Below are 25,938 nucleotides of genomic sequence, written 5' to 3'. Positions count from 1 at the left end.
CCATAACCCAGTACAGCATTGGTAATTAGTGAAAGGCGTCTACTTCCCCCTGTCACTTGTTAAATAATGGCAGAGGCTGCATGAGGCCATTGCATGGATGTTAGCTGGCCACTTTAAGGGCCTGAACAGGAAAAAAGGAAGGGTGGTCTGCCTGACGCCTTCCCCAGCCTCTGTAACATGGGGAAGGGTCAGGGTCCACTTGTTTCATCTTATAATCTTCCCCCGGCTTCAAATATGCTGGTTCAGGGCATAAAACCCACCCCGTAGTGAAATTCCTTCAAAATCCACACATGGTTCGTGCAGTCACAGTTTCAACTTCTCCTGTTACTTTCCTTTACATGAATCCAAAGAAGGTCCTTTCCTTCAGTCTGACATATCTGTTGCTCTCCTCAGTATCCGTATCATCAAAGGATTATGATGTTAGTTGTTTTATTCCAACTTGATTCACCTCTTCAAAAGGATTAAGATTTCCATATTTCTGCTTGCAGTGGTTTTGTGATTGATTCCGGGTTTTTCATATCATTGTCACTGAATCCCTTCTATATATATTCATGTGTCTTGATAGATTGCAGAACCTCCTGGTAACAGTCCTGTGCACAAATTTGCCTTTAAGTCATTCAATTTGTAGTCCCCTTGTGCTACCCTCTTAGCCTCGTATCCTGGTTTTAATAACCGTCATGGAAAATGTCTCTTCACTGAACTCATCTGCTCTCCCTACCAGTCTCCTCTCTCAAGAATCTCTAGAATGTATCACCAGGACAAATTTCGCCATCTGATGGGTGACTTGACAACGTCCTCTTTGAACAATGGCCACATTGGCATCCCACTCTTCAGCTAAGTACTAATTGACACCCATTCTGCTGCATTACTCATTGATTAAACTATCCTTATCCCTGATCATTCTGATAATTCAGGTAATTACCTAGATTGCATTCTTACCTTTGTCTCAAAGTCTACCTGTAGGTGCTCTTGGGGCATAGTGAGAGCACCCATTCCTTTGAACCAGAAGACACCCTGTTCAAGACCCCCCTCCTCTAGAGGGGTGTCTTAACATCTCTGAATAGGTCACTTAAAGAAAAGTCTTTATCTCTTTTTCTGACCAATGTCACATATTGTTCTTCCACAGGATGTCTTTTTTTCCCTTTATTCATTCACGGGATGAGGGTCTCACTGGCTAGGCAGCATTTATTGCCCATCCTTAATTTCCCAGAGGGTCATTAAGAGTCTACCACATTGCCGTGGGTCTGGAGTCACATGTAGGTCAGACCAGGTGAGGATGGCAGTTTCCTTCCCTAAAGGACATTAGTGAACTAGATGGGTTTTTCCCCAACAATCGACAATTGATTCATGGTCATCATTAGACTCTTAATTCCAGATATTTATTGAATTCAAATTCCCACCATCTGCTGGCAGGATTCAAACCCAGGTCCCCAGAACATTATCTGGGTCTCTGGATTAGCGATTAATACCACTAGGCCATTGCCTCCCCTCCTAAATCAAGCAGTAAATATATTTGATACTATTTGTGAATATGTCTTGCTCTTTCTTGGTCCAACTGTCCCATTCTTCTGACCACTAGCCTCAATGCCAGTGAAGTAATTGATGTTAATCTTGCTGCCATGGAACATTCTGTTGGATCTGATGTGGAATTAATGTTCAATCATACTTGTCCTTCTGACTCATAACGAGATTGCCCATCACATCCTTCACAAGCAGCAGTCTGAAACATTCCAACCAATTTACCTCTTTATAGAGGGAGGAAATTCATTCATGCTTCTGGCGGCTCTAAATAGATTTACTTTGATTTTCCAGGCAGACGTTTGCACAGACCAATACCTGTGCATCCCACACTGCATTTGTTCCTGATATTCTCCCTCTCAGTATTTGCGAAAAGCCTCTTAAAGAATTTGTCAAAATTTGAGAGAAGCCAAAGTGAGGTGAGAAGAAATCGTTTTCACATAGCAGGTGGTTACGATCTGGAATGTACTGCCTGGAAGCTGTAGTGATTATTGCAAGGACTCCATAGAATAGGAGTTTCCTGATTGAGGCTCTTAATCTGGTCCAATCAGGGAGCCCTGGCTGACAGATATAAGCAGGCATGTCGGACATCTGTTTAGCCTGGGAGCTGGTTCTGAGGGAACTGGATCAGTTACAAGGACTCTCCACATGTAAATAAAAGGGTGACTTGGTAACAGGATATTGGCATTTGTGGAGTTATTTCAGAAGTATGGTGGAGGTGGGCTCAATTGAAGAGGAGGATTGGATGATAATTCAAATAGAAACAATGTGTAATGTTTCATTGAAAGGGCAGGAGATTGCCACCAAGTCAAAAGGCTCAGAAAGCTTGTGCAGACACGACGACTAGAATCTTTTTTTTATGTGGATGCCCCATAGAAAGCGTTCTATCTGGGTGCATTTCAGCGTGGTTTGGCAACTGCTTTTCCCAAAACCACAAGAAACTGCAGAGAGTTGTGAACACAGCCCAGTCCATCAGGCAAACCTGCCTTCCATCCATTGACTCCATTTACACTTCCCGCTGCCTCAGGAAAGCAACCAGCATAATCAAAAACCCCTCCCACCCCCGTTATACTCTCTTCCACCGTCTTCCATCAGACAGAAGATATAAGAGTTTGTATACGCTTATGAATAGATTCAAGAACAGGGGGCAGCACGGTAGCTCAGTGGTTAGCACTGCTGTCTCATAGCACCAGGGACCCAGAGTTGATTCCAAACTCGGGCGACTGTCTGTGTGCAGTTTGCACGTTCTCCTCATGTCTGCGTGGGTTTCCACTGGGTATTCCTCTCGCAGACCAAAGATGTGCGGGTTAGGTGGATCGATCATGCTAAACTGCCTTTCGTGTGGGCTAGGTGGATTAGTCATGGGAAATGTAGGGTTACAGGGATTGGGTAGGGGGTTATGTTTGGGTGGGATGCTGTTTGGAAGGTTGGTGTGGACTCAATGGGCCGAATGGCCTGCTTCCACACTGTAGGGATTCTATGATTCTAAGAAGAGCTTCTTCCCCGCTGTTATTAGACTTCAGAATGAACCTCTAAAATTTTAATGTTGATCTCCCTCTTTGTGTACCTTCTCTGCAGCTATAACATTGTATTCTTTGCTCTGATCTATTACCGTAATGCACTTTGTATGGTATGATCTACCTGTGCTGCACACAAAACAAAACATTTCACTGTACCTAGGTACATGTGACAATAATAAACTAAACCAAATCAAAGAATGAGGCCTCTATCTGCACTGTAACATTTCTGTACCTCTGTGATTGGCAGCTACCTCTTCTGGTCTTTTGCCAAAGCTTTTCTAGTTGCTTGACAAATCATTTCTTTTACCTTTCTATTATTCTCAACATACTGCAAATTAGAAAGAAAAACAGAAATTGTGGGAAAAACTCAGCAGGTCTGGCAGCATCAGTGGAGAGAAAGCAGAGTTAACATTTTGGGTCCAGTCACCCTTCTTCATTCCTGCTGAGTTCTGTTTCTGATTCTGATTTTCAGCATCCAGAGTTCTTTGTTTTTTTTTCATCTCCACTAGGCCTGAATATCAACAGATCTTTGGTTTTATTAGTAGCTCTCTTGAGTCCGAATGCTTTATTTCTGACCCATGATAAATTTCTAAGCTCTCTAACTCTCAATCCACTTTTCTGTTTCTGTGGTTATCTTCTTGAGTTTATTTCATTTAGACAAATCATCAATGCTGGTAGATTGGTCCTTTCTAAGGATTCTGCAACTTTTAAATTATATATCTCTTTGAAATATCTGGTCTAATCTGTGATTGTCAGCATTTGTGTTAAAATTATTGCCCTACTGTTGATCTTTGTTCAAACCATTGTAATTCTGTTCTCAAATTCGAAGATGATTGTTCTATTATTGCACTAGACATATGCAAAATACTTTGACATTTTCTGAGAAGGTAACACCATAATCTTTGTCACTGGTTATCTTGCATTTTCATGAATATTTCAGACTGTGTTTTAATTTATCATTGAATCCCATTGATGTGTGATTCTCCAACAGTTCCACAGGGCTGTGTCTTATCTCTCACGGTTGAATTAGAATTAGAATCCCTACAGTGTGGAAACAGGCCCTTTGGCCCAACAAGTCCACACCAAACCTCACAGCATCCCACCCAGATCCATCCCCCTATGACCCACCTAATATACACCCTCTACCTCCCTGAACACTAGGGGCAATTTAGCATGGCCAATCTGCCTAACCTGCACATCTTTGGACTGTGGGAGGAAACCGGAGCACCTGGAGGAAACCCACGCAGACACAGGGAGAATGTGCAAACTCCACACAGACAGTCACCCAAGGCTGGAATCGAACCCAGGTTCCTGGCGCTGTGAGGCAGCAGTGCTAACCACTGTGCCACTGTGTCAATTAATTTTACTTACCATCAAGGTATTCTTCTCTACAGTATTATTTCCCTCCAAGTCTGAGGTATGGAGGTTGCATTGTTTCAACTTGAACTTCTTGCCTTTCAATATGACAATGAGATTCTTCATGTCTGTCTCACAAATCTAAACACCTTCTCCTTTGATAACTTCATTCTTAGGCTTGCTCCATCTTTCAATTTTCTTGGGCTCGCGAGGTTAGGTTCATCACCTATCACTCATTAAGTAGGCAATGCCAGCACAAAATATCAAGTACATTTCCCCACTTTCTGTTCTTAAGTTAGTATATTTGGAAGTCTTTACTTGGAGCAAGTACACCTTACAACCTCAAGTGAAAAGAATTTAGATTTCTTCAAATGCTAAAATGAGCCCAAGAGGATTGCTTCCTGTTTGACATGAAACCGGTCTTTTCTCTTAACGTTCCGAAACTAACATTTGCATATTGCTTTCCCATTTGGGGAAAACTCCTTTGACATTGTTGTCATTCTTTTGGATGGGATACAGGGTAGATAAGCACCTCCTCTTCCAGCCGTTGTCTCTGATGTTGTTCCATCGCAGCCTTTAATTTAACCATTCGCTATTTTAGCAAAGATATTGTGACTACTGGTAAACTGCAATGTCTTCTTTTGTAGGTTCCTACTTGCAATGCTTCTTTCTGACCTGCTCCACTCTCCCCTTACATTCCCATTTAAGTCAAGGTTCACTATCGAAGCAAACTCCTCCCTCCTCAGTATCCAAGGACCCAGACACACCTTCCAGATGGAGCAGCACTTTACCTGCCTTTCACTCAATCTAGTCTACTGCATTCGCTGCTCACAAACTGGGGAGACAAGTGCAGACTGGGTGACCGCTTTGCAGAACACCTATGTTCTGTCTGTAAAAATTACCCTGAGCTCAAGGTTTTTGAGAAGATTTGTAGCTCGGGTTGTTGATGCGGTTGTCGACTCACTCACCGAGCTGACAAGCTTGTTCGCAGGCGTTTCGTTACCATACTAGGTAACATCAAGCATTGGTGTTCTGTCCGATTTGCTATTTATGTGTCTCAGTTTGCTGTGATGGGTGGAATCACTTCTGGATTTGTTTCTTAGTGGTAGGTATATGGGGTCCAGCTCTACGTGTTTGATAATGGAGTTCCGGTTTGAGTACCACGCCTCCAGGAATTCTCGTGTGTGTCTTTGCTTGACATATTCTAGAATGGCTACGTTATCCAAGTCGAATTGGTGTCCCTCTTTGTCCATGTGTATTGAAATGAGTGATAGTTGGTCATGTCTCTTCGGAGCTAGTTGGTGTTCATGAATCCTGATGGCTGGTTTCATTCCGGTTTGCCCTATGTAATGCAATAAAGACTGTCAAAAATGTTACAGGGTATGTTGCCTGCCATTTCAACACACCACTTTGTTCTCTGGCTCAGGTTTGCAGCAATGCTCCAGTGAAGCTCAGTGCAAGCTAGAAGAACAGCACCTCATCTGGGAACTGTACAGCCTTCTGGACACAATATTGAGTTCAACAATTTTGGGGTCTGAGCATCTTCTCCCATGTCCTTATTCCAACCCCCACATACCAGGTCCTGTTATCACATGGGCTGTTATCACAAAAAACCCATTGTCAGCCTCTAATGGTCCCCATTAGCAATTATTCAGTCTCCCAGGCTGACCTTTACCCGTTCCTTTGTCCAACTGTTGATCTCTCTCTTTGAACTCCATCTCCACCTATCATTTACTCCTTCCCCATCTTCAGCATTTATACCAGCCTTCTAGCTACAATCAGTTCTGAAGAAGGGTGACTGGACCCGAAACATTAACTTTGCTTTCTCTCCACAGATGCTGCCAGAGCTGCTGAGTTTTGCCAGCAATTTCTGTTTTTGTTTCTGATTTCGAGCACCTGCAGTTCTTCGGTCCTTTTGAATAAAGTACCTTACTTTTCCTCTTTGTTTCCCAATGTGAAATCGGATCTTTGTTGATGCTTTTCTGAGTTGTACAACTTAATGAGGAGTAGAGGGAAGTATTTTTCAAGAGGAGTGGAGAAATTTCCTTCAGCCTCGCCAACCCCACTCCCTGCCCTACCTCCATCCTGATGTTGAGTTTCTGAGAGATGTCTATGAAATAACACCCTGTATCAGACAATGGAGTTTTCACTGATGTTTAGCCGCTTCAATACACAGAGCTTATTCTATCAGACACTGGCTGCACTTGTTTTAAAAATCCTTCAAAATATTTGATAGGCTTAGTAATTATTTGCAAACTGCTGCCATCTGAAAACTGTGTGGAAAGGGTTTAAGCTTGTATAGTGAGGAAGAGGCAACAACAGGACTTTATATTTGTATGGCGCCTTTTGTGCAGTTAAAGAAAATCCCAAAGTTCTTCGTCAAAGCTTAATCAGGATTTGGCACCGAGCCGCTAAATGAGAAACCGTGGAAAGCAATCAAAAGCTGGGTCAGAGAATGTGGATTTATGAAGGAAAAAGAATTTCAGAGCTTAGAGACATTCTGTAAATCACGGGGCTGTACTTCTGCAATCTAATTCTCCTCCAAATGTTTGTTTAGATTCAGACAGTGGGATCACACATGGACACATGGGATATGCCGTATCGAAAACGTACAATGAGACAGAGAACAGATATGGTTGTGTTATTGCCAATGTTCCTGCCTTGGAGTTGATGGCCCTCTATGTTGCTGCAGCTATGCATGATTATGACCACCCTGGAAGAACCAATGCCTTTCTAGTGGCAACAAGTGCACCACAGGTATGGCAAGATGCAAGTAAGGCTTCCATTGTGCAATGACAGTTTCATGTTTTCAAACTCTTAGAGTTTATTTTTATTGTTTGACATCAGACGTGCCTCAGGATTTCGAGCGATGCAGTTAGTAAAATGTGCGAATACAGCCGCAAGGCAGAGAGGGATCATTGTCGCAACTATGCAAAGCACACAATTATTCCACAGAACACAATTGAAATAACTCCGTGACGGCCGGTATCCATCACTCTTTACTTACACGTGCGCAGTACATGACACCGACCCAGCTGGTTTGGAGCTGGCTCCTAGAGTGAGCAGAACCCCTGACTCTCCACTTTATATCTGTCAGCCAGGGCTCCCTGATTGGACCAGATTAACAGCCCCAGTCAGGGAACTCATATTCTATGATGTCTATCTGGCTGACCTCGTTACAATCACTGCAACAATGACAACTTTTCATTTCAATTATAGATATGGGTGGTCCACTGGCTTAGAAACTGGCCTTTTACCTCTGGAATTTGGCTTCAACTCGAGCCCAAACTCACTGGACAAAGTTTTCTTGGTATATTTACTGGAAGAGATTCACTTTCAATCTAATCCTGTCCCTAACTCAGTATTAGCAGTGTCGCTCATACAGCATTTTTGTTCACAATTATTAATGCAGGGCAACTACACACTGTTATAGTAGACACTAGTTTTTTTTTAAATAGAATCATTTCATGGTTTTAATCCATTATTTCCTTATTGGGAGGCAACAGCTTGTCATTTCAAGCTTTCACCATGTCCCGTGCTGTGATCAGTTTAAGTCCCTCTCCATTAATGCACGCTTGCCTTATCATTGTTTGTGGAAAGTGCCAACTGTGGCTCAGTGTTGACTTTCTAGCCTCTCAGTCTGAAGCTTGTGGGGTAAGGCCACATTGCAGAGATTGAGAATGATTCAGGTTGGCACTCCCACGCAGTAGGAAGAAAGTGCTACCCTGTCAGAGGTGCTGCCTTTCGGATGAGACATTGAACAAAGAGTCTGCTCACACTCTGGGCATAAATAATCCATTGGCGTTAATTTGAAAAAGAGCAAGGATGTGTCCAGACCAAGATCACTGAAACAAGTTAGTGGCCATTTTATTGCTTTCAGGGTGTTAATGTCAAAGGACTTGCAATCCAGAGATTCAAGCTGATGCCTAAAGACTTGAGTTCAAATCCCACCACAGCATCAGGAGTCTAATCAAAAAAAATACAGCCAAGAGTAGTCACATGGTCCTTGTTCCTGTTTATGTCACTACCTTCTTAACTCAACCAAGACATAGGACCAAACTTCTTCACTTCCTGAAATTTTTTAAATGTTGAAAATAAGAATAAAAGTTCGATCTTTCAAAAGCAATGCTTCCAAGCTGAGACCTAGATGGACAATTTCCTCCCCACTCCACAACCCATCCTGACTTGGAAATATCGCACTGTGACTGGGTCAACATCAAAGAATTCCCTTCCTAATAGCACTGTGGGTGACCCTACACACAAGGACTGAAGCGCTTGAAGCAGCTCACTACCACCGTCTCAAGGAAGTTAAGGATGGGCAATAAATGCTGGTCTACTGAACGATACCTAGGTCCCAAGAAGTAATTTTTAAAAACATGCTGCTGGTCATGTTTAGTTTGTTGATTCCATTCTTGTGTAATATTAAGTGCAGCCTTGATGATCAACATATCCTGACATACAACTAGCCTTAACTTTGACCCACAATTTACGCACCTACTAGGGAGATAACTCCAGTTGTGTTTCATTGCAGGCTGTTCTATATAATGACCGCTCAGTATTGGAGAACCACCACGCTGCATCAGCATGGAACCTTTTCATGTCACAACAGGATTACAACTTTTTGATCAACTTGGACCACGTTGAATTCAAGAGATTCCGATTTCTTGTGATTGAAGCCATACTAGCCACAGATCTTAAGAAACATTTTGACTTCCTTGCTGAGTTCAATGCCAAGGTAATCTGGTTAATCTGGATTCGTTGGTCATGGTTTTTGATCGAATGATATTGGCAACCTCAAATGAGGATCACTTTCATTGAAAGTTTGGTCAGTGAAAACCAATGATCACAACAGAGTCACAGAGTCATACAGCACGGAAACAGACCCTTCAGTCCAACTCGTCCATGCTGCCCAAATCTCCAAACTAAATTAGTCCCACTTGACCGCATTTGGCCCGTATCCCTCTAAACCTTTCCTATTCATGTACCTATCCGAATGTCTTTTCAACGTTGTAACTGTGCCTGCAACTACCGCTTCCTCCGGCAGTTCATTCCAAATACGAACTACTCTCTGTGTGAAAAAGTTGCCTGTCAGGTCCCTTTTAAACCTTTCTCCTCTCAAGTTCAAAAATATGCCCCCTAGTTTTGAACTGTCACAAGAGTAATTACAGGCAAAAAAGCCACTCCTGGCTCTTCAAAAAATAATTTAGAGTTCCTGGTTTCAACTGTATCCAAATGATTTGATTGCTTTTGGCTCTAGTACTTCATTCCAAGAGACCATCCAATGTGTTCAGAACAGTTTGTGTGAGGATGAATTTTCTGATATTAGTTTCAGTTTTCTCTTTTACGACTTAGAAGCCAGTGTCCTACATTCCCAACTTGATTCATAATCAGTTTATCATTATGTGCACCTCTGTAAAATCAGGGGAGACTGCAGTATAGTGACAATGTCATTGGATTGGTCATCCAGATACCCAGAGCAACTCTGGGACATGGGTTCAGATCTCATTGGTGGAATTTGAATTCAATTAATAAATCAAATTAATGAATATAAAGTTAGTCTCAGTAATGGTGAGCATGACAACTATGATTGATTGCTGTGCAAAACCATTTGGTTGACTAATGTCCTTTAAATAGCTAAGCAAGCAACTCAGTTCCAGGGCAATTTGGAATGCTGGAATCCCATGAAAGAACTTTATTGTTTCAAATACTACCCTCCAAAATTGAGATGTCTATGTAACTCAAACTTTTGACACTCTGCATTGCATCCAACACGTAAACATTGCCCTTATCTGTAAGTGGACCAGAACTGGACATAGTACTCAAGGTGTATTTGAACTACCCCACTGTACCTTTTGAATCACAATCTTCTCTGGCTTATTTTATTTTTGTCGTTTCTTAGTTCAATGCTTTCTTGAAATTGTTGATCACAGCATTGTAATGATTGAACACTTTGTTCTTGTACATCTAAGCTGTCTTTCAGGTCTGTTTCAGTTTCATCATTAAATTTGAAAGCACCATTCATTCAGTATATATGACAACTTTACTTTGCACGTTTGGTCCTCCACAACTGTTCATCCCTAATTTCTTCTCCGTTTGTACTGACCACTAGAATATTTTATCCAATATTTTCTGTGCTTTGACATTACCATCCCTAATTCCGTTTATTTTCCTCATTTGGTCTCGTCTCCAAACTTGACTTACTTTTGAATCCAGGCGATTATGTGGATTGCGAATAGTATTTATGTCACAACACCGAACCCTGAGGTACTGCATCCAGTACTTCTCTCCGACATTTCTCCTGTAACTACTTCTGGGCTATTTATCGCTCTTTTATAAGATTTACTCTGAACCCTAACAGCTTTATGTTTGGCCAACTGTTATTCACATCAAAAAGCCTTCATAAATCTAGTTAGAATGGGCTACTTACAATCCACTGAAATCGCTACTTCTTTACGGAAGTTAATTATTTGGTCAGGCAAGATGTGGCTCTTCTGTTGGCTGATATTTACTGACTTTGTGAAGGAAAGATAGTCCTTTAAATTAAATGCCAATGATGTTTTGCATTACCTAACAAGGGACAGAAATAAGATTAATAAGTCTGTCATTCCCTAAATCTGCCTTATCATTCCTTTATGAATACAGATCCTACATTAACCCATTCCAATCTGATGATACTGATTCCTCCCTGGACTGACCTATCCCCTTCCTAACTCCCTACCTACACTCACCTTTCCTGGCCCCATCCCCGCCTCTTCGACCTGTTTGTTTCCTCTCCACCTATCCTCTCCTCTATCCCTCTTCTATCCGCCTCCAACTCTCTCCCTATTTATTTCTAAACCCCCTTCCCCTCCCCCTTTTCTGATGAAGGGTCTAGGCCCGAAACGTCAGCCTCTCTGCTCCTATGATGCTGCTTGGCCTGCTGTGTTCATCCAGCCCTGCACCTTGTTATACTGATTCAGTGTTCAGTCACTTTGAGTGTCTTTCAGTATATTTAAGATATATACCATCTGTCCTTGAAAATTTGTTTTTGTTTTGGAACAGCCTTGTGTATTTTGGACCGATGTCTTTAAAATGTGTCTTCCTCCCAACAACTCTCCTCCCCAAAGAGCAGTGGAGGCTGGATCATTAATTATACTTAAAGCTGAGTTGGAGAGATTTTTCATTAAGGAGAGAGTTGAGGTTATGTGGGACTGGCAGGAAACACAGTTATGGCCACAATCAAATCGTCTTATTGAATTGTGGAACACATTTGAAGGGTGAAATGGCATTCTCCTGTTCCAATTTCTCATGATCTGCTTTGTTGAACAGCCTCAGTGAGTTAATTTGCTTAAATTCCCCTAACTTCTTTCAATGTTGACCTTGTCATATTTGTGTACCTAGCTGGTGGTTTTGGCCATTTCTGAATCCTACATCTTGTGAAACTTTGTGATTCTGCATTGATTCAAAGATACAATAGTCTCTGTGTTTGGATTATTCACAATTACTGGGTCAAAAACACTCCTGTGTGCTCCCTAATGTAAAGCCATGTATGACGCCTATCAGTTTGGTTTCCAAACGACCTGAATTTTTAGATGCGATTAATTCAAATTACGTATGAAAGTAACTTTCCTTTTCTTATCTCCCCTTCCAATCTGTTCAAAGGACAACCTGCCTACTTTTTGCTGTTGATCTGGTGATCTGCATTATAACTCAAGTATTAGACAGAATTCGAAAGTGTAACAGCTGCTGCAGCGCAGTTAACTCAAGAGTTCAGTTGGATTTAAGCTTGCTAAACTTCTAATCAAAAAATAGAATCATAAATTCAAAGAGTGAATGTGGTACAGAAGGAGGCTGTGGATCCTAAGTCTCTAAAAGAGCTAAGATGCTTCCCCATCTTTATCTCATAGCCCAGTGAATTATTTGTCACTTTGTTGAATAATATAAACAATAGTTCACACTTTATTGGGGATTCTGTTCATATGTAGCTGGGTCAGGTTTTTCATTTTCTTAGAAGTGACATGGGAAATAAATTTAGATAGAATTCCATTGCACAATATTTTGATAAAAAAATTATGTTCTATTTTTATATTAAAATCAATTTTAATGTGAATTTATATACACTCACTTTAAGTTAATATTGCCAACGATTCATAAACATAATAAAGTTTTAACTCACTCAAAATTGTTCACTTGCACAGAGTTACAGTTGGGCCCAATTGACAGTGACGCTGAACTGAAAATAGGAGTATTAGCTCTGTGTGTGTGCATAATACACAATACTGATATGTGGTACAAGGTGTTAATGTGCAGTATACAATGTTAATAAGCAGCAATGTGAATGTACATGACATGGTAATGTGTAGTATGTGGTGGTGATACTCAATAAATATTACTGGACAATATATGTTGTAAATGCATAGACATGGCATGTCAAAGCTCCAAACTGCAGTGATTCACACTGACTGACAGAATGCAATGCTTATCCTTCACTCCAAGCACAACTTGATAACAGAGGCCCATTCTTAGAGAGAAAACTTATCTACTCTAGTAATTTCCTCTGTATTTGGCAAGGCACAACCTTATGGCTCATTTTCAAATCCTGTGTCAACCCGGTGCTGAATCAATTTGTAATAGTTTGCCCTCATTACTATAAATCACTGTAGGTGAACGAAGAGGTCGGACCTGGTATTGACTGGGCAAATGAAAACGATCGCTTGCTAGTTTGTCAAATGTGCATTAAGCTCGCTGATATCAATGGGCCGGCCAAATGCAAGGAGCTGCATTTAAAATGGACTGAAGGCATCGTTAATGAGTTTTACGAGCAGGTTAGTCGTAAATGAATGAATTGCTCATGTTTTGTTCAATGTATTTTCGTGCAAATGTTCCATCAAAAAGAAACCTTAGGGTTTGAAGATCGAGTTCAGACACCTTGTAGGGCATGTGCTCATGGGGGCATCCTTGCTGAGGAATGATTCATTCCTGCTCAAGACGTCACAGAGATTCTGATACATTAATGTAGGTAATTAGGCAAGCATACCCTCATGGTCTCCATCCAGTTACCTCACCAGTGCTTCTAGTGAGCATCTTGTAACTTATGGCACTTGATCAGGAAAATTAAACATTAAAAATAGTACTGGATGGTGATGACCATGTGTAAGGATTCTGACGTTGACCCATTTTTGGACAAAATACTCATCAGTGTAATGATAGAAAATGCAACGTAGCAAATGTCTGTGCCGTTACATTGTCCAGCAGTTTCCAATGTAAGTGGTCCTGGCCATGTGCCTGTAATGAGAATGAGCACAATATTGAAATGCGTACAAAGTAGCAAAGAGGCTTTACCAAATCTTTAATTCATTAACTGCCCCAATTCACTTGCAGGGTATTGATATGAGGTCTCTCCAATGATGGTGGGACTTGCCCAAGATCACAAAAGTGCCTCAGGTTATTCTTTCTTTGCAAGTTAATTGTTGGGCTTTAGGCTGGTGTACTCTAGTAACAACACTAAAGCTCAGCTCATTCCCAATTGTAGATTCTGCCAGACACTGAGAGGAGCTGAGACCAGATACATGACCCTGACAGGAACCTAAGCTATGTGAATCACTCTATATTCACAAAGTGGTCCAATATGCCCAGGACTGGCTACAGCTGCTGTGAGGAAAACCAAATCTCTATTGGTTGACACAAAATTTATTGCCTATTCCATAGTTAGCCCTACAGAAGTTAGTGGGTAAACTGCCTTCTTGAACCACTGGAGTTCACATGGTGAAGGTGCTATTGCGATGCTGTTAAAGTAATCGGGAACTAGAAGTTTGCATGAGTGATAGCAAACTAATGGTAATATCAAAAGTCACGCGACACCAGGTTATCGTCCGACAGGTTTATTTGAAACGAGAAGCTTTCGGAGCACTGCTCCTTCAGTGGAAGTGCACAGACACAGAATATATAGGCAAAGAGATAATTGCAAGGTAATTAAGAGTGTCAAAAGATAGTACAAAAAGTGCAGCAGCTGAATAACAAAGCCTTTGCAGGTGATCAGAAGTGCCAGATGATGTGAGTAAAGTATCAACAGCTCAATTGCAAGTGAAGGGATGACCTAAGATCCAACTAATAATTACAGAAAATCAAAAATAGGATGGTACTAGAGACCAACCAAATGGCTGGAAATAACATGATAGGTATAAGAGTCGCATGATGAGGGTCTTCATGGGTATGGAACTTGGCATCAACCATGATCTTGAGTTCATGTCGCGCTACATGTAAACCCACCATTCTGTTCTGTGTTTGTAAAATCTTCCTTACTGTCCTGTTTTGACACCATTACCTTGACAATTTGTTATGATCTCTCTAACTTAATTAGTTTGTACAGTTTTGGATTACTTGTTACTTTGGTTAGACCCTTGTCATGCGACTCTCATACCTATTGTGTTATTCCAGCCATTTAGTTTGTGTCTAGCACCATCTTACTTTTGATTTTTTCAAATTATCTCGCTGCTTCAGTTAATCAGATCATAGGTTATCCCTTCACTTGCTAATCAGCTGGTGACACTTTACTCACACCAGCTGACACTTTTAATCACCTGCAAACTTGTTATTCGGCCTGTCGACACTCTGCTGATACTATTTGTACTATCTTTTGCCACTCTTAATTACCTGGAATTGCCTTGCAATGATATGTCCGCCTACAAATTCTGTGCCTGTGTGCTTCCCTCCACTTCACTTGTCGAAGGAACAGTGCTCTGAAAGCTTGAGATTTCAGATACACCCCTGTTGGACTATAACCTGATGTCGTGTGACTTCTGACTTTGTTCACTCCAGTCCAACAGCGACACCTCCACATAATGGTAATGTATGTATAAGTCAGATAGTCACATGAAGGGGAAGTAGCAATTGACGGTGTTTCCACATATGGTGCTGCCTTTGTCCCTCCAGATGGTGGAGCTCATGGTGCTTAGGGATGGCTTTTGGTCTAAATTTTGGGGAATTGCCATCCTAAGTCCTGTGAATGGTGCACAGTGAAGTAATGCCAAAGAAATGTCCTGACAAGATTTCTCTAGAGAGATAGAGAGTGAGAGAGAGAGAGAGAGAATCCAAAACTCAGGTAAAGTAATCTCAACGTTTCTGACTGATTTGATTTTGCTATGCAGGGTGATGAAGAGTCAAGCCTCGGGCTTCCCATCAGCCCGTTTATGGACCGTTCAGCCCCTCAGCTGGCCAAACTTCAGGAATCCTTCATTACACACATTGTGGGTCCACTGTGTAACTCCTATAACTCAGCAGGGCTAATACCCGGGAGATGGATGGAGGATAGTGATGAAGACGAGGAGGAAGAGGAGGACGACGATGATGCTGAAACAACAGAGGAGGAAGGCACAGAAACATTGGAAACAAGACGAAGTGAGTATTATTTATTCTTAAAAAAAAAACTTCAAAAGAAAATCATGGTGGTTCCAAATGACTGGCTAAACTCAAGGCGTAGCCTTTTTGATCAAATATTTAAATGGAGAGGGAGATGAGGAGTGCTTAAATCATGTCATTTTGAACTTTGAATGTACGTGGATATTTTACAGCAGTGTCTGGCAGATCTGCACTTTAGTTGCAGTATTTGTTGACTGATATCTTTAAGCTTAAATACTGCATACTTAATGCGTGCCACGTAGCCAGGTGTACAGCTGGTGACTAACTGTGTCAGTGACCCATGAGATTTCCCAGTGATCACACCTTGGCCTACAGTTATCCAGCACAGGTGCAAGCTGTGGATCTGTCAGTTTGATTCCCTTCCAGCATCCCTGCCATAAAGTCAGCAATTAAAAAGTCTGAGAATGGATTGTGATAGAATTAAGGCAGGTCAGAGAATGCATTATTTCTTGTATGAGTCAGATTTATCGATTGATGAATGCAGAGTTCAAATAAAAAATATTTGAGTCTTGAACCATTTATCATCTGAAAGGAATTGTTTTGCTCATTCAACCACCAAATGAGGTAAATCCCAATTCTTTACATATAAGTACTAAAAATAATGTGTCGCATTTAACTTTTGTTTGCAATACTGTAGAAATGTAAGCCTTATATTAGACTTACAGCTGTTATTAATCTGGAAGAACTCAGACTAGACAACAACTTCTGAACTGAAATGTTAACTCTATTTCTCTCTCCACAGCTGCTGTGATTTTCCAGCCTTTTTTTAGTTCTTATTTCAGATTTCCAGCATCCAAAGTATTTTGCTTTTGTAGACATTAATCTCCCTGGCATTGCATTCAAATGGAATCAGTCAAGGGTTTAAGTAGTTTTCAGTGAACTTTGTCATATAGCAAATTGTTCCTCTTTTACATGATGATGTGGCATCTTAGTCCAGCATTGCATACATTAGCCTCCTTTATTAATGGCTGAATCCTGTCACTAGTTAATGTACCTTCTTTGATAGTTCCTCATGTTACCTGCTGACATGCTGTCAGAGGGGTCATGTTATTTGGTATTGTGCTGCTGGATGCTAAGTACTCCAGGCTGAATGTAATCATACATCTACATAACTTTGAGGCTTTTTGTCTCCTCATTGTTAGGTTGTTTCATTATAATGTTAAACATCTCTTCTTATGAGCCTTGACTGGACTTTTCGCACTTCTGCGATGAAAGTGAACAACTCTGCTAGGATGGCACCAGCATTGGTGGTATAGTGGACAGAGGTTATCCAGGATTACAAAGAGAACTTGGTCAATTGGGTCAGTGGGCTGAGGAGCGATAGATGGAATTTATTTTTGGATAAATACGAGGTATTGCATTTTGAGAAAACAAACGAGGGCAGAACTTATACAATTTATGGTAGGACCCTGGGTAGTGTTGTAGTACAGAGACCTAGGAGTACAGGTACATAATTCGTTGAAATTTGCGTCATAGGTAGACAGGGTGGTTAAGTTGATGTTTAGCACGCTTGCCTTCAATTCTCAGACCTTTGAGTATAGGAGCTGGGATGTTATGTTGAGGTTCCACAGGACATTGGTGAGGCCTCTTCTGGAATAGTGTTCATTTCTGGTCACCCTCTTATAGGAAGGATGTTATTAAGCTGGTGAGGGTTCAGAAAAGATTTACCAGGAATGGAGAGTTTGAGTTATAAAATTAGGCTGGATATACTGGGACTTTATTCACTGGAGCAAAGGAGGTTGAGAGGTGACCTTATAGAGGTTTGTAAAATCATGAGGGGCATAGATAAGGTGAATGGCAAGGGTCTTTTCCCTAGGGTGGGAGTTCAGAACTAGGGCATAATTTAAAGGTATGAGGAGAAAGTTTTAAAAAAGATACGAGGGGCAACTTTTTTTAAACAGAGTCGTTAGTGTGTGGAATGAACTGCCAGAGGAAGTGGTGGATGTAGGTACAGTTACAACATTTAAAAGACATTTGGCCAAGTACATAAATAAGCAAGGTTTGGAAGGAAATGGTTGGCGTGGACTAGTTGGACCTGATGGGTCAGTTTCCATGCCACATGACTATGACACATTAGATACTGTTTTCTCTTGGCAATTGGCATCATTCATGTGCATTTATCTCTGGAGCTTGAGCTGGCATATTCGATGGCTCAGGACTTGTACTGTGCTGTGTAAAAGTAGACAAAAATTACTGGCAGTTGCAAGGCACCTTATCATCAAGTATCAACATGCTCCACATACTCCGAGAGCAATCAAAATGTGAAACTTCTCACCACATGAAGTGGTTGGAGCAAAGAGTAGATACATTTAAGGAGAAGCCAGATCGGTGCGTGGAGGAGAAATTAGTTATAGTTGGAAGGGAAGAAGTTCGTAGTTAGTTCAGAAGTTTAGTTAATCGAGTGAAAGAAATTTACTGGGACGATGACCATGAACATACAAACATCAGTTTAGATTTGTTGAGCTGAATGGTCTATTTCTAAGCTGTAAATTTCAACATGATTTGACCCAGAATGGTATTTGTTAACATGCAGTGACAGCTTTTACCTCTCGGAGATTGGGAAGTGACTTTGCTGCCACCTCGACCCGAAAAACGAGGTAAATTTCCAGTCAGTTCATGTCACAAAGCCATTTGCCATTCGGATCCATTTCTTCAATGAACCTGGAACTTGCAAATTGGCAAGTAGATTTCCTGCTGTTGTCTCCAGCCTTTCAGAAAAGTCAAACATGAGCACATAATAGTTCATTCTTTGTGAGATACATTTGACTAGAGATTACGTTGGTGTTGAATCTGACTCATACTTCTGGTTGAAATGTGTATGAGGTTTCAATCCCTCCTCACTTTTAGTTTTATTGTACAAGATCATTGTCATTATGGCTAGTACTGCTGGCAATGGCACCAAGAAATCTTTATCCTTGACTGCCAATCCTCCAGCTTGAAAGTCACTTCAAGAATGCACACTGTGTCCACACCTACTACTTGAAAAAAAATCCTTTGTCTGCACAAAGCCTATTCTGTCCGGTTTCACTGATCTATCTGTGAAAATATTCATGCCTTGTATCAGTATCCCACCAACAAGCCCATCAGAATGGAACACTTAACCAAGTTCCAGTCCAGGCAATCACTCCTGCCCTTGCTGACCTACACTGAGCCTTTAGTCCAGATATGACAAAATTGCTCTGCAAAGTTACAGAGATACCAAAGGTTGGTCACCTTTATCAGCAGAGTGTTTGGGAAGGCCCAAAGAGTCCATAATCAGCAGCTATAGATTTAGGATAAGGAGATAGGAGGTTTAGAGGGAATTTGAGGGGAAACATTTTCACCCACGGATTGCTGGGAATCTGGAACTTTTTGCTCAAAAGGATGGTGGGAGACAGAAACTCACAATGATTTGAAAAAAATACTTGGATATCCACTTGAAGTGCTGTAACTTCTAAAGCTACAAACCAAGAACTGGAAAGTAGGACTAGGCCTGGATAATTGTTTGTAAGTTGGCATAATGGGCCAAACAGCCTGCTTCTAATCAGGAACAAAAGCAGAAGTTGCTGGAAAAGCTCTGCAGGTCTGGCAGCATCTGTGAAGAAAAAAATCAGAGTTAACATTTCGGGTCCAGTGACCCTTTCTCAGAACGACCCGAAATGTTAACTCTGTTTTTTTCCTTCACAGATGCTGCCAGACCTGCTGAGCTTTTCCAGCAACTTCTGCTTTTGTTCCTGATTTACAACATCCACAGTTCTTTTGGTTTTTATTTAGCCTGTTTCTAATGCTGTAAATTTCTAGGTTTCTATTTCTGCACTCCTCCAAATTCGGCCTCTTGAATATTCTCATTTTTAATTGCTCCACCATTGCCAGTCATGCTTTCTACTGCTTAGGCTCTAAGGTCAGGAATTCCACCACTAAACCTCTTCACTTCTCTATACCTCCCTCCTACTGTGCAAACCTGTTTGAAGCATGTTCTGCCACCAAACATTGGTCACCTGCCCTCATGATATTCTGAGAAGGACAGGGAACATCCAAACTGAGTTTGTGGTTTAGGTTGATGAGCTTGAACCAGTGAGATACATCACCCTGAAACAGCTCCTATCTACACAGATGCTGTCTGACCTGATGTGTATTTCCAGTCTCATTTCAACAGAACGTACTCTAGGTGTGGGAGTTCAATGTCCATCACCAAGTGTGATCCAATAACAGCACTATTGATGGAGCTGGTCAGTCCTAAAGGACATCGCTGCTCAATCTGGTCTGCAACAGATAGTGAGGGAACCAACAAGACGGAAAAACATTCTCGACCTCATCCTCACCGATCTGCCTGTGCAATGTGTTCATCCATGATAGTTTTGGTAGGAGTGACCACCATACAGTCCTTTATGGAGACAAAGTCCTACCTTCACATTCAGGATAACCTCCATCAGGTTGTATGTATGGTGCTACCGTGGTGTAAAATGGGACAGACCTCAACAGATCTAGCCATTTAAGGCTGGGCATCCATGAGACGTCAGCAACAACAGAATTCAACATCACAACCTGTAACCTGATGGCTCAGCATATCCCTCACTCTACCGTTACCACCAAGCCAGGGGATCAACCCTGGTTCAGTGGAGAGTGCAGGAGGGCATGCCAGGGGCTGCACCAGGCATACCTAAAAATGAGATGTCAACCTGGTGAAGCTATAACACAGGACTACCTGAATGCCAAGCAACTTGCAATAGACAGAGCTAAGTAATGCCACAAACCAACAGTGCTTTTCTAAGCTCTGCAGTCCTACTATGTCCATTCATGAACAGCGATGGACGATTAAACAAGTAAATGGAAGGAAGAGGCTCCACAAATATCCCCATCCTCAATGCTGGGGGTGTCCAGCACATCAGTGCAAAAACTGAAGTTGTTGGATTTGCAACAGTTTCCAGCCAGAAGTGCTGAGTGGGTGATCCACCTCAACCGCAGATGCCAGTCTTCAATCAATTTAACTTACTCCATGTGATATCAACAATCAGCTGAAGCCATTGCAATGGCTATGGGCCCTGACAATGTTCTGGCAATAGTACTAAAGAGTCATGTACAGACCTAGTAACACACCTAGCGAAGCTGCTCCAGTATAGCTACAAAACTGGCATTTACCCAGCAATGTGGAAAATTGCCTGTGTACGTCCTGTCCAAAACAAAAGGACAGATCTATCCAACCCAGTAAATTACCGCACCATCAGTCCACTTTTGAACATGAGTAAAGTAACGGAAGGAGTCATTGACAGTGCTATCATGTGGTACTTACTTAGTAATAATCTGCTCAGTTTGGATTCTTCCAGATCGATTGAGCTCCTGACCTCTTTATTGTCTTTATCCAAATATGGACAAAGCAGCTGAGAGGCGGATGTGAGAAAGACTTCCCTTGACACAAAGGCAGTATTTGACCAAGTGTGACATCAAGGAGCCCCTGGTGAAATGGGAATCATTGGGAATCAGCGAAAAACTCTCTGCTGGTTGGAGCCATTTTTGCCATAAAGGAAAATGGTTGTGGTTGTTGAATGTCAATCATCCCATCCACAGGACATCACAGCAGGAGTTCCTCAGGGCAATGTCCTCGGCCCAAACAGCTGCAGTTGCTTCATCCATCACCTTCCCTCCACCATAAGGACAATCACCAATAATTGCATAATGTTCAGCATTATTCAAAACTCCTCAGATATTGATGTAGTTCATGTCCAAATGCAGCAAAACCTGAACAATAGGAGCAGGTGAGACTTGAATCCAGGCCTCCAGATCTGGGTTAGGGACATTACCACTATGCCACAAGAGGACCCCAATATCCTGTCTTTTGCTGATAAGTGGCAAGTAACATTAGTGCTACACAAATGCCAGACAATGACCATCTCGAACAAAAGTGAATCTAACCATTGCCTGTTGACATTCAATGATATTATCTTTGCTGAATCCTCCACTATCAACATCCTGGGCGTTAGCATTGATCAGAAACCGAACTGGACGAATCATGCTCATACTGTGGTTACAAGAATAGGTCAGATTCTAGGCATTCTGCAGTAAGTCACCTCCTGATTCCCAAAGCCTGTCCACCATCTACAAGCCACAAGTCAGGAATGTGATGGAATACTCCCCACTTGCCTGGATGAGTGCAGCTCCAACAACACTCAAGAAGCTTGACACCATCCAGCACAAAGCAGCCCGCTTCATTGGCACCCATACAAGTCCTTCAGCATTCACTCAGTCCATGAACAATGCACACTGGAAGCAGTGTGTACTACCTACAAGATACACTCACTGCAACAATTCACCAAGGCTCCTACAAGAGAACCCAACAGCCCCCTACCACTTAGAACAAGGGTGGCAGATACATGGGAGAACCACCACTCCAACTTACCCTCCAAATCTCATGCCATCCTGATTTAGAACTATATCACTGTTCCGTCAATCTCACTGGGTCCACATTGCTGTTCCCTGTCAAATTTGTTTGATAATTTTCTGTGAAGTACCTTGTAAAATTTTAATTACATATAAGGCACTATAAAAAGGTAAGTTGTAGTAGTTTTGGTAACCAACTTCATTAGTCAAACTTTGACCCGGCACAAACTCAGTGCTGTCACCACCAATTCCATTGCTCTCTTCAGCTACGGTCACAAGCGTTTTGTAACCTCAATGTCCAACATGAATTGTAAAATCTGTAGTGTCGAAGCAACCATTTGGCCCATCAAGTGCATACCAACCCTCTGAAGAGCATCCCAGCCTAACCCTCCACCCCATCTCCAAGCCACCAACCAACAAATCCCTGGACACTATGGGCAATTTAGCATGGCCAATCCATCCTAACCTGCACATCTTTGGACTGTGGGAGGAAACCCATGCTGACATGGGGAGAATGTGCAAACTCCACATAGACAGTTGCCAGAGGGTGGAATTGAACCCTGGTCCCTAGCACTGTGAGGCAGCAGTGCTAACCACTGAGCCACCAATGCCACTCTGTGACACCATGAAGCTTCTGAGGCTATACTCTTTCCATCATGATGCTTGTCGGTTAGAGTGTTTCTCGGGTCTTTTACAAATTCAGCGCTAGCTCCTTGCTTTGGCATTCTGTGGGGGTGCAATCAGGCTGAGATGCAGAACAGGCAAAATAGTTCATTGATCTTAAATGTATTGATGTCAGTGGAACTAAATAACGAGGGGGCAATGGACTGAGGTAATTCCACACACAGTTCCCATCAACTCGAAATGCACAACTAAGGATGCCATCTCCCTTTTCTCATCAGTTTGGGCATTTTCTCTGCCTCCTTTAATGACCTATGTATCTGCACACTGGAAACACCACAGCATACAAGGCTACAGGTCAAGCCCTGGAAAAAGGGATTAGAATAGATGGGTGTTTAATGACCAGCATGGCCTGAAGGGTCTCTTTCCATGCTGTAAAAATTGTATGACTCTGCCACCCTTCACTAATGCATTGTTCAACTTGACAAAGGGGATTTTGTGTGAAACACCTGCATATGGTAATGGGGAGAGAAACTGCATTCTACTTTTACTGATCTTATCACAGCATCATAAATGCTTGTCAAACTTCATCTTTTCATCCAGCAGAATTTATTAAACAGCTGTTAGTAATGATTATGGACTACTGTTCCACAGAAATAAAATATAACCTCGAAGACCTAGCTACAATCAGTGGCCGATATCACTGCCAGCAAATACATAGTCACAGTTAGCAGTCTTGTTTATTGCAATGCTAGTGCCACAAAATTCAAATCTAATCCAATCCATAAATTAATCCCTTTGTGTTAGGTTCCACGATTGGCATCTGCTTTATAGCCCTTAATCTACTTTATGGCCTAGCTTAACTGTCCTTTACCAGTTTGTGATCTATTCCCGCTGGAGTTTTAATTAATCACCGCTTGAATTTTCTCTAACTCTCAGAAAATGAACTTTTCCATAGTGAATGACATGATTTGACATTTCAAACTCTGGTTTGCTCTGACATTTTGTACCAGAATGTCAGTTCATATAGGATGGGCAAGCAAAACAGATGGAAAGATAGACTTTATTTTGGTAAGCAACGTCCCGTTCAATTTTTCTTTCTTGTTTGTTGAATTGTGTGGAACACCTTTCCATCTGTGCATCTTAGAAGGAATATTATATTCAAATCAACTGGATAAAAATTTGTTCTTGGGAATGCAGAATCACAGGCAAGATCAGCAATTGTTGTCCATTCCTAACTGCCCTTGGAAAGGTGATAGTGTCCATCACCTCCATGGAATCCAACTTTGATAACTCTAACTTTAAATGCATAGTGAAGTTGTTGACTTGCTTGTTTTCGTTCAGACGTTTTGTCACCGTGCTAGGTAACATCGTCAGTGGAGCCTCTGTTGAAGCGATGTTATTTTACTCCGCTTGGAATTTGTACTGTCCGGTCCATTATGGTGAGTAGTGTCATTTCCAGTTCTCTTCCAAATGGATTTGTAAATGGGGTCCAATTCTTTTTGTTTGTTGATACAAACTCATACAGAACAGAACTGGAAATGACAGTACTCATCATAGGGTTGTAAAGAAGGCGTATGGTGTGTTGGCTTTCGTTAGCAGGGGAATTGAGCTTAAGAGCCGTGAGGTTATGCTGCAGCTCTATAAAACTCTGGTTAGACCACACTTGGAATATTGTGTTCAGTTCTGGCCACCTCATTATAGGAAAGATGTGGAAGCTTTAGAGAGGGTGCAGAGGAGATTTACCAGGATGCTGCCTGGACTGGAGGGCAGGTCTTATGAGGAAAGGTTGAGGGAGCTAGGGCTTTTTTCATTGGAGCAAAGAAGGATGAGAGGTGACTTGATAGAGGTGTACAAGATGATGAGAGGCATAGATAAAGTGGATAGTCAGAGACTTTTTCTCGGGGCGGAAATGACTATTACGAGGGGGCATAATTTTAAGGTGATTGGAGGAAGGTATAGGGGAGATGTCAGAGATAGGTTCTTCACACAGAGAGTGGTGGGCGTGTGGAATGCGCTGCCTCCAGTGGTAGTGGAGTCAGATACTTTAGAGACTTTTAAGCGACTCTTGGATAGGAACATGGAGGATTGCAAAATGTAGGGTATGCAGGGTAGATTGATCTTAGTAGGATAATAGGTTGGCACAACATCGTGGGCCAAAGGCCTTGTACTGTTCCATGTTCCATGTTCTATGTTCTATGTATAACGGACCAGACAGTATAAATTCCAAGCAGAGTAGAATAACATCACTTCATAGGAGGCCTCACCGATGATGCAACCCAGCACGATGACGAAATGTCTGAAAGAAAACAAGTCAACAACCTCACCCACAACCTGAGCTACAAATCTTTGCTAAAACCTTAAATGCATGGTATCCATTGATACAGCATATTATGCATTGTTGTATCAGTATGAGGGAGAGTGTTAACTAGACCCAAGCTTGGAGGTGAATTATTAGCAAAAACATGGGGCATTTTCTGGGCAGAGAGTTTATTTACTAATCAAAGTCTCACCGCTCTTCCAAGCCCAATTCTCCCTATCAAAAACAAAATCAGTACCAGTTGTACAGATATATATATTATAGGATTAGGTAAGGAGTGGTGAATTGGCAACTGTCTTTTCAAATCCCTCAGTTGGCTGTGACAAAAATGTAGACTTTTTTGGCATGAGGCTATACCTGTCTCTAGCAAAAAGAATGGTAACCCCATGTCTACCATATCTGTAGAGAGCCAACTACATGGTTCTCTTGGGTTAAAAAAAATAACAATTTTATCCTCTACTAACTCTGAGATGTGACATCAGGCATACACAAGGATGAAATTAAAGAGGAATACGTTTTATATGTGTCAGTGTTTGGTCTCCTTGCTAAACCCATTTCAATCCATGGAAGCCCCAATATTAATTCAAAAATCAATTGTCCAACTATATTTTATCACTATCTATTCCATTCATATGACAAATAATTAACACCATCACTTTTTTTTGTTTTCACCCTTAACTATTTGATAGTGACAGAAAGTGCCACCTACTAGCACAGTGGCTCAGTGGTTAGCACTGCTGCCTCACAGCACCAGGGACCCGGGTTCGAGTCTACCCTCAGGCAACTGTCTGTGTGGAGTTTGCACATTCTCCCCGTGTCTGTGTGGGTTTCCTCCCACAGTCCAAAGATGTG

At 41.7% G+C, this 25,938-nt stretch overlaps 1 protein-coding gene across 1 annotated transcript in view; it reads left to right on the top strand.

Moving 5' to 3' along the window:
- The window catches only part of pde3a (phosphodiesterase 3A, cGMP-inhibited), a 453,119-nt gene that overhangs the window by 424,444 nt on the left and 2,737 nt on the right, over positions 1–25,938 (top strand). Inside the window, exons 12-15 of the mRNA XM_048610478.1 lie at positions 6,952–7,151; positions 8,926–9,129; positions 13,037–13,198; positions 15,521–15,770. Coding sequence (XP_048466435.1) covers positions 6,952–7,151; positions 8,926–9,129; positions 13,037–13,198; positions 15,521–15,770 — 816 coding nt within the window. The remainder of the gene's footprint in view (positions 1–6,951; positions 7,152–8,925; positions 9,130–13,036; positions 13,199–15,520; positions 15,771–25,938) is intronic.

The sequence above is a fragment of the Rhincodon typus genome, chromosome 22 (assembly GCF_021869965.1).
Source record: "Rhincodon typus isolate 14 chromosome 22, sRhiTyp1.1, whole genome shotgun sequence".
Classification (NCBI taxonomy): domain Eukaryota; kingdom Metazoa; phylum Chordata; class Chondrichthyes; order Orectolobiformes; family Rhincodontidae; genus Rhincodon; species Rhincodon typus.
This window is presented reverse-complemented; position numbering and strand designations above follow the sequence as displayed.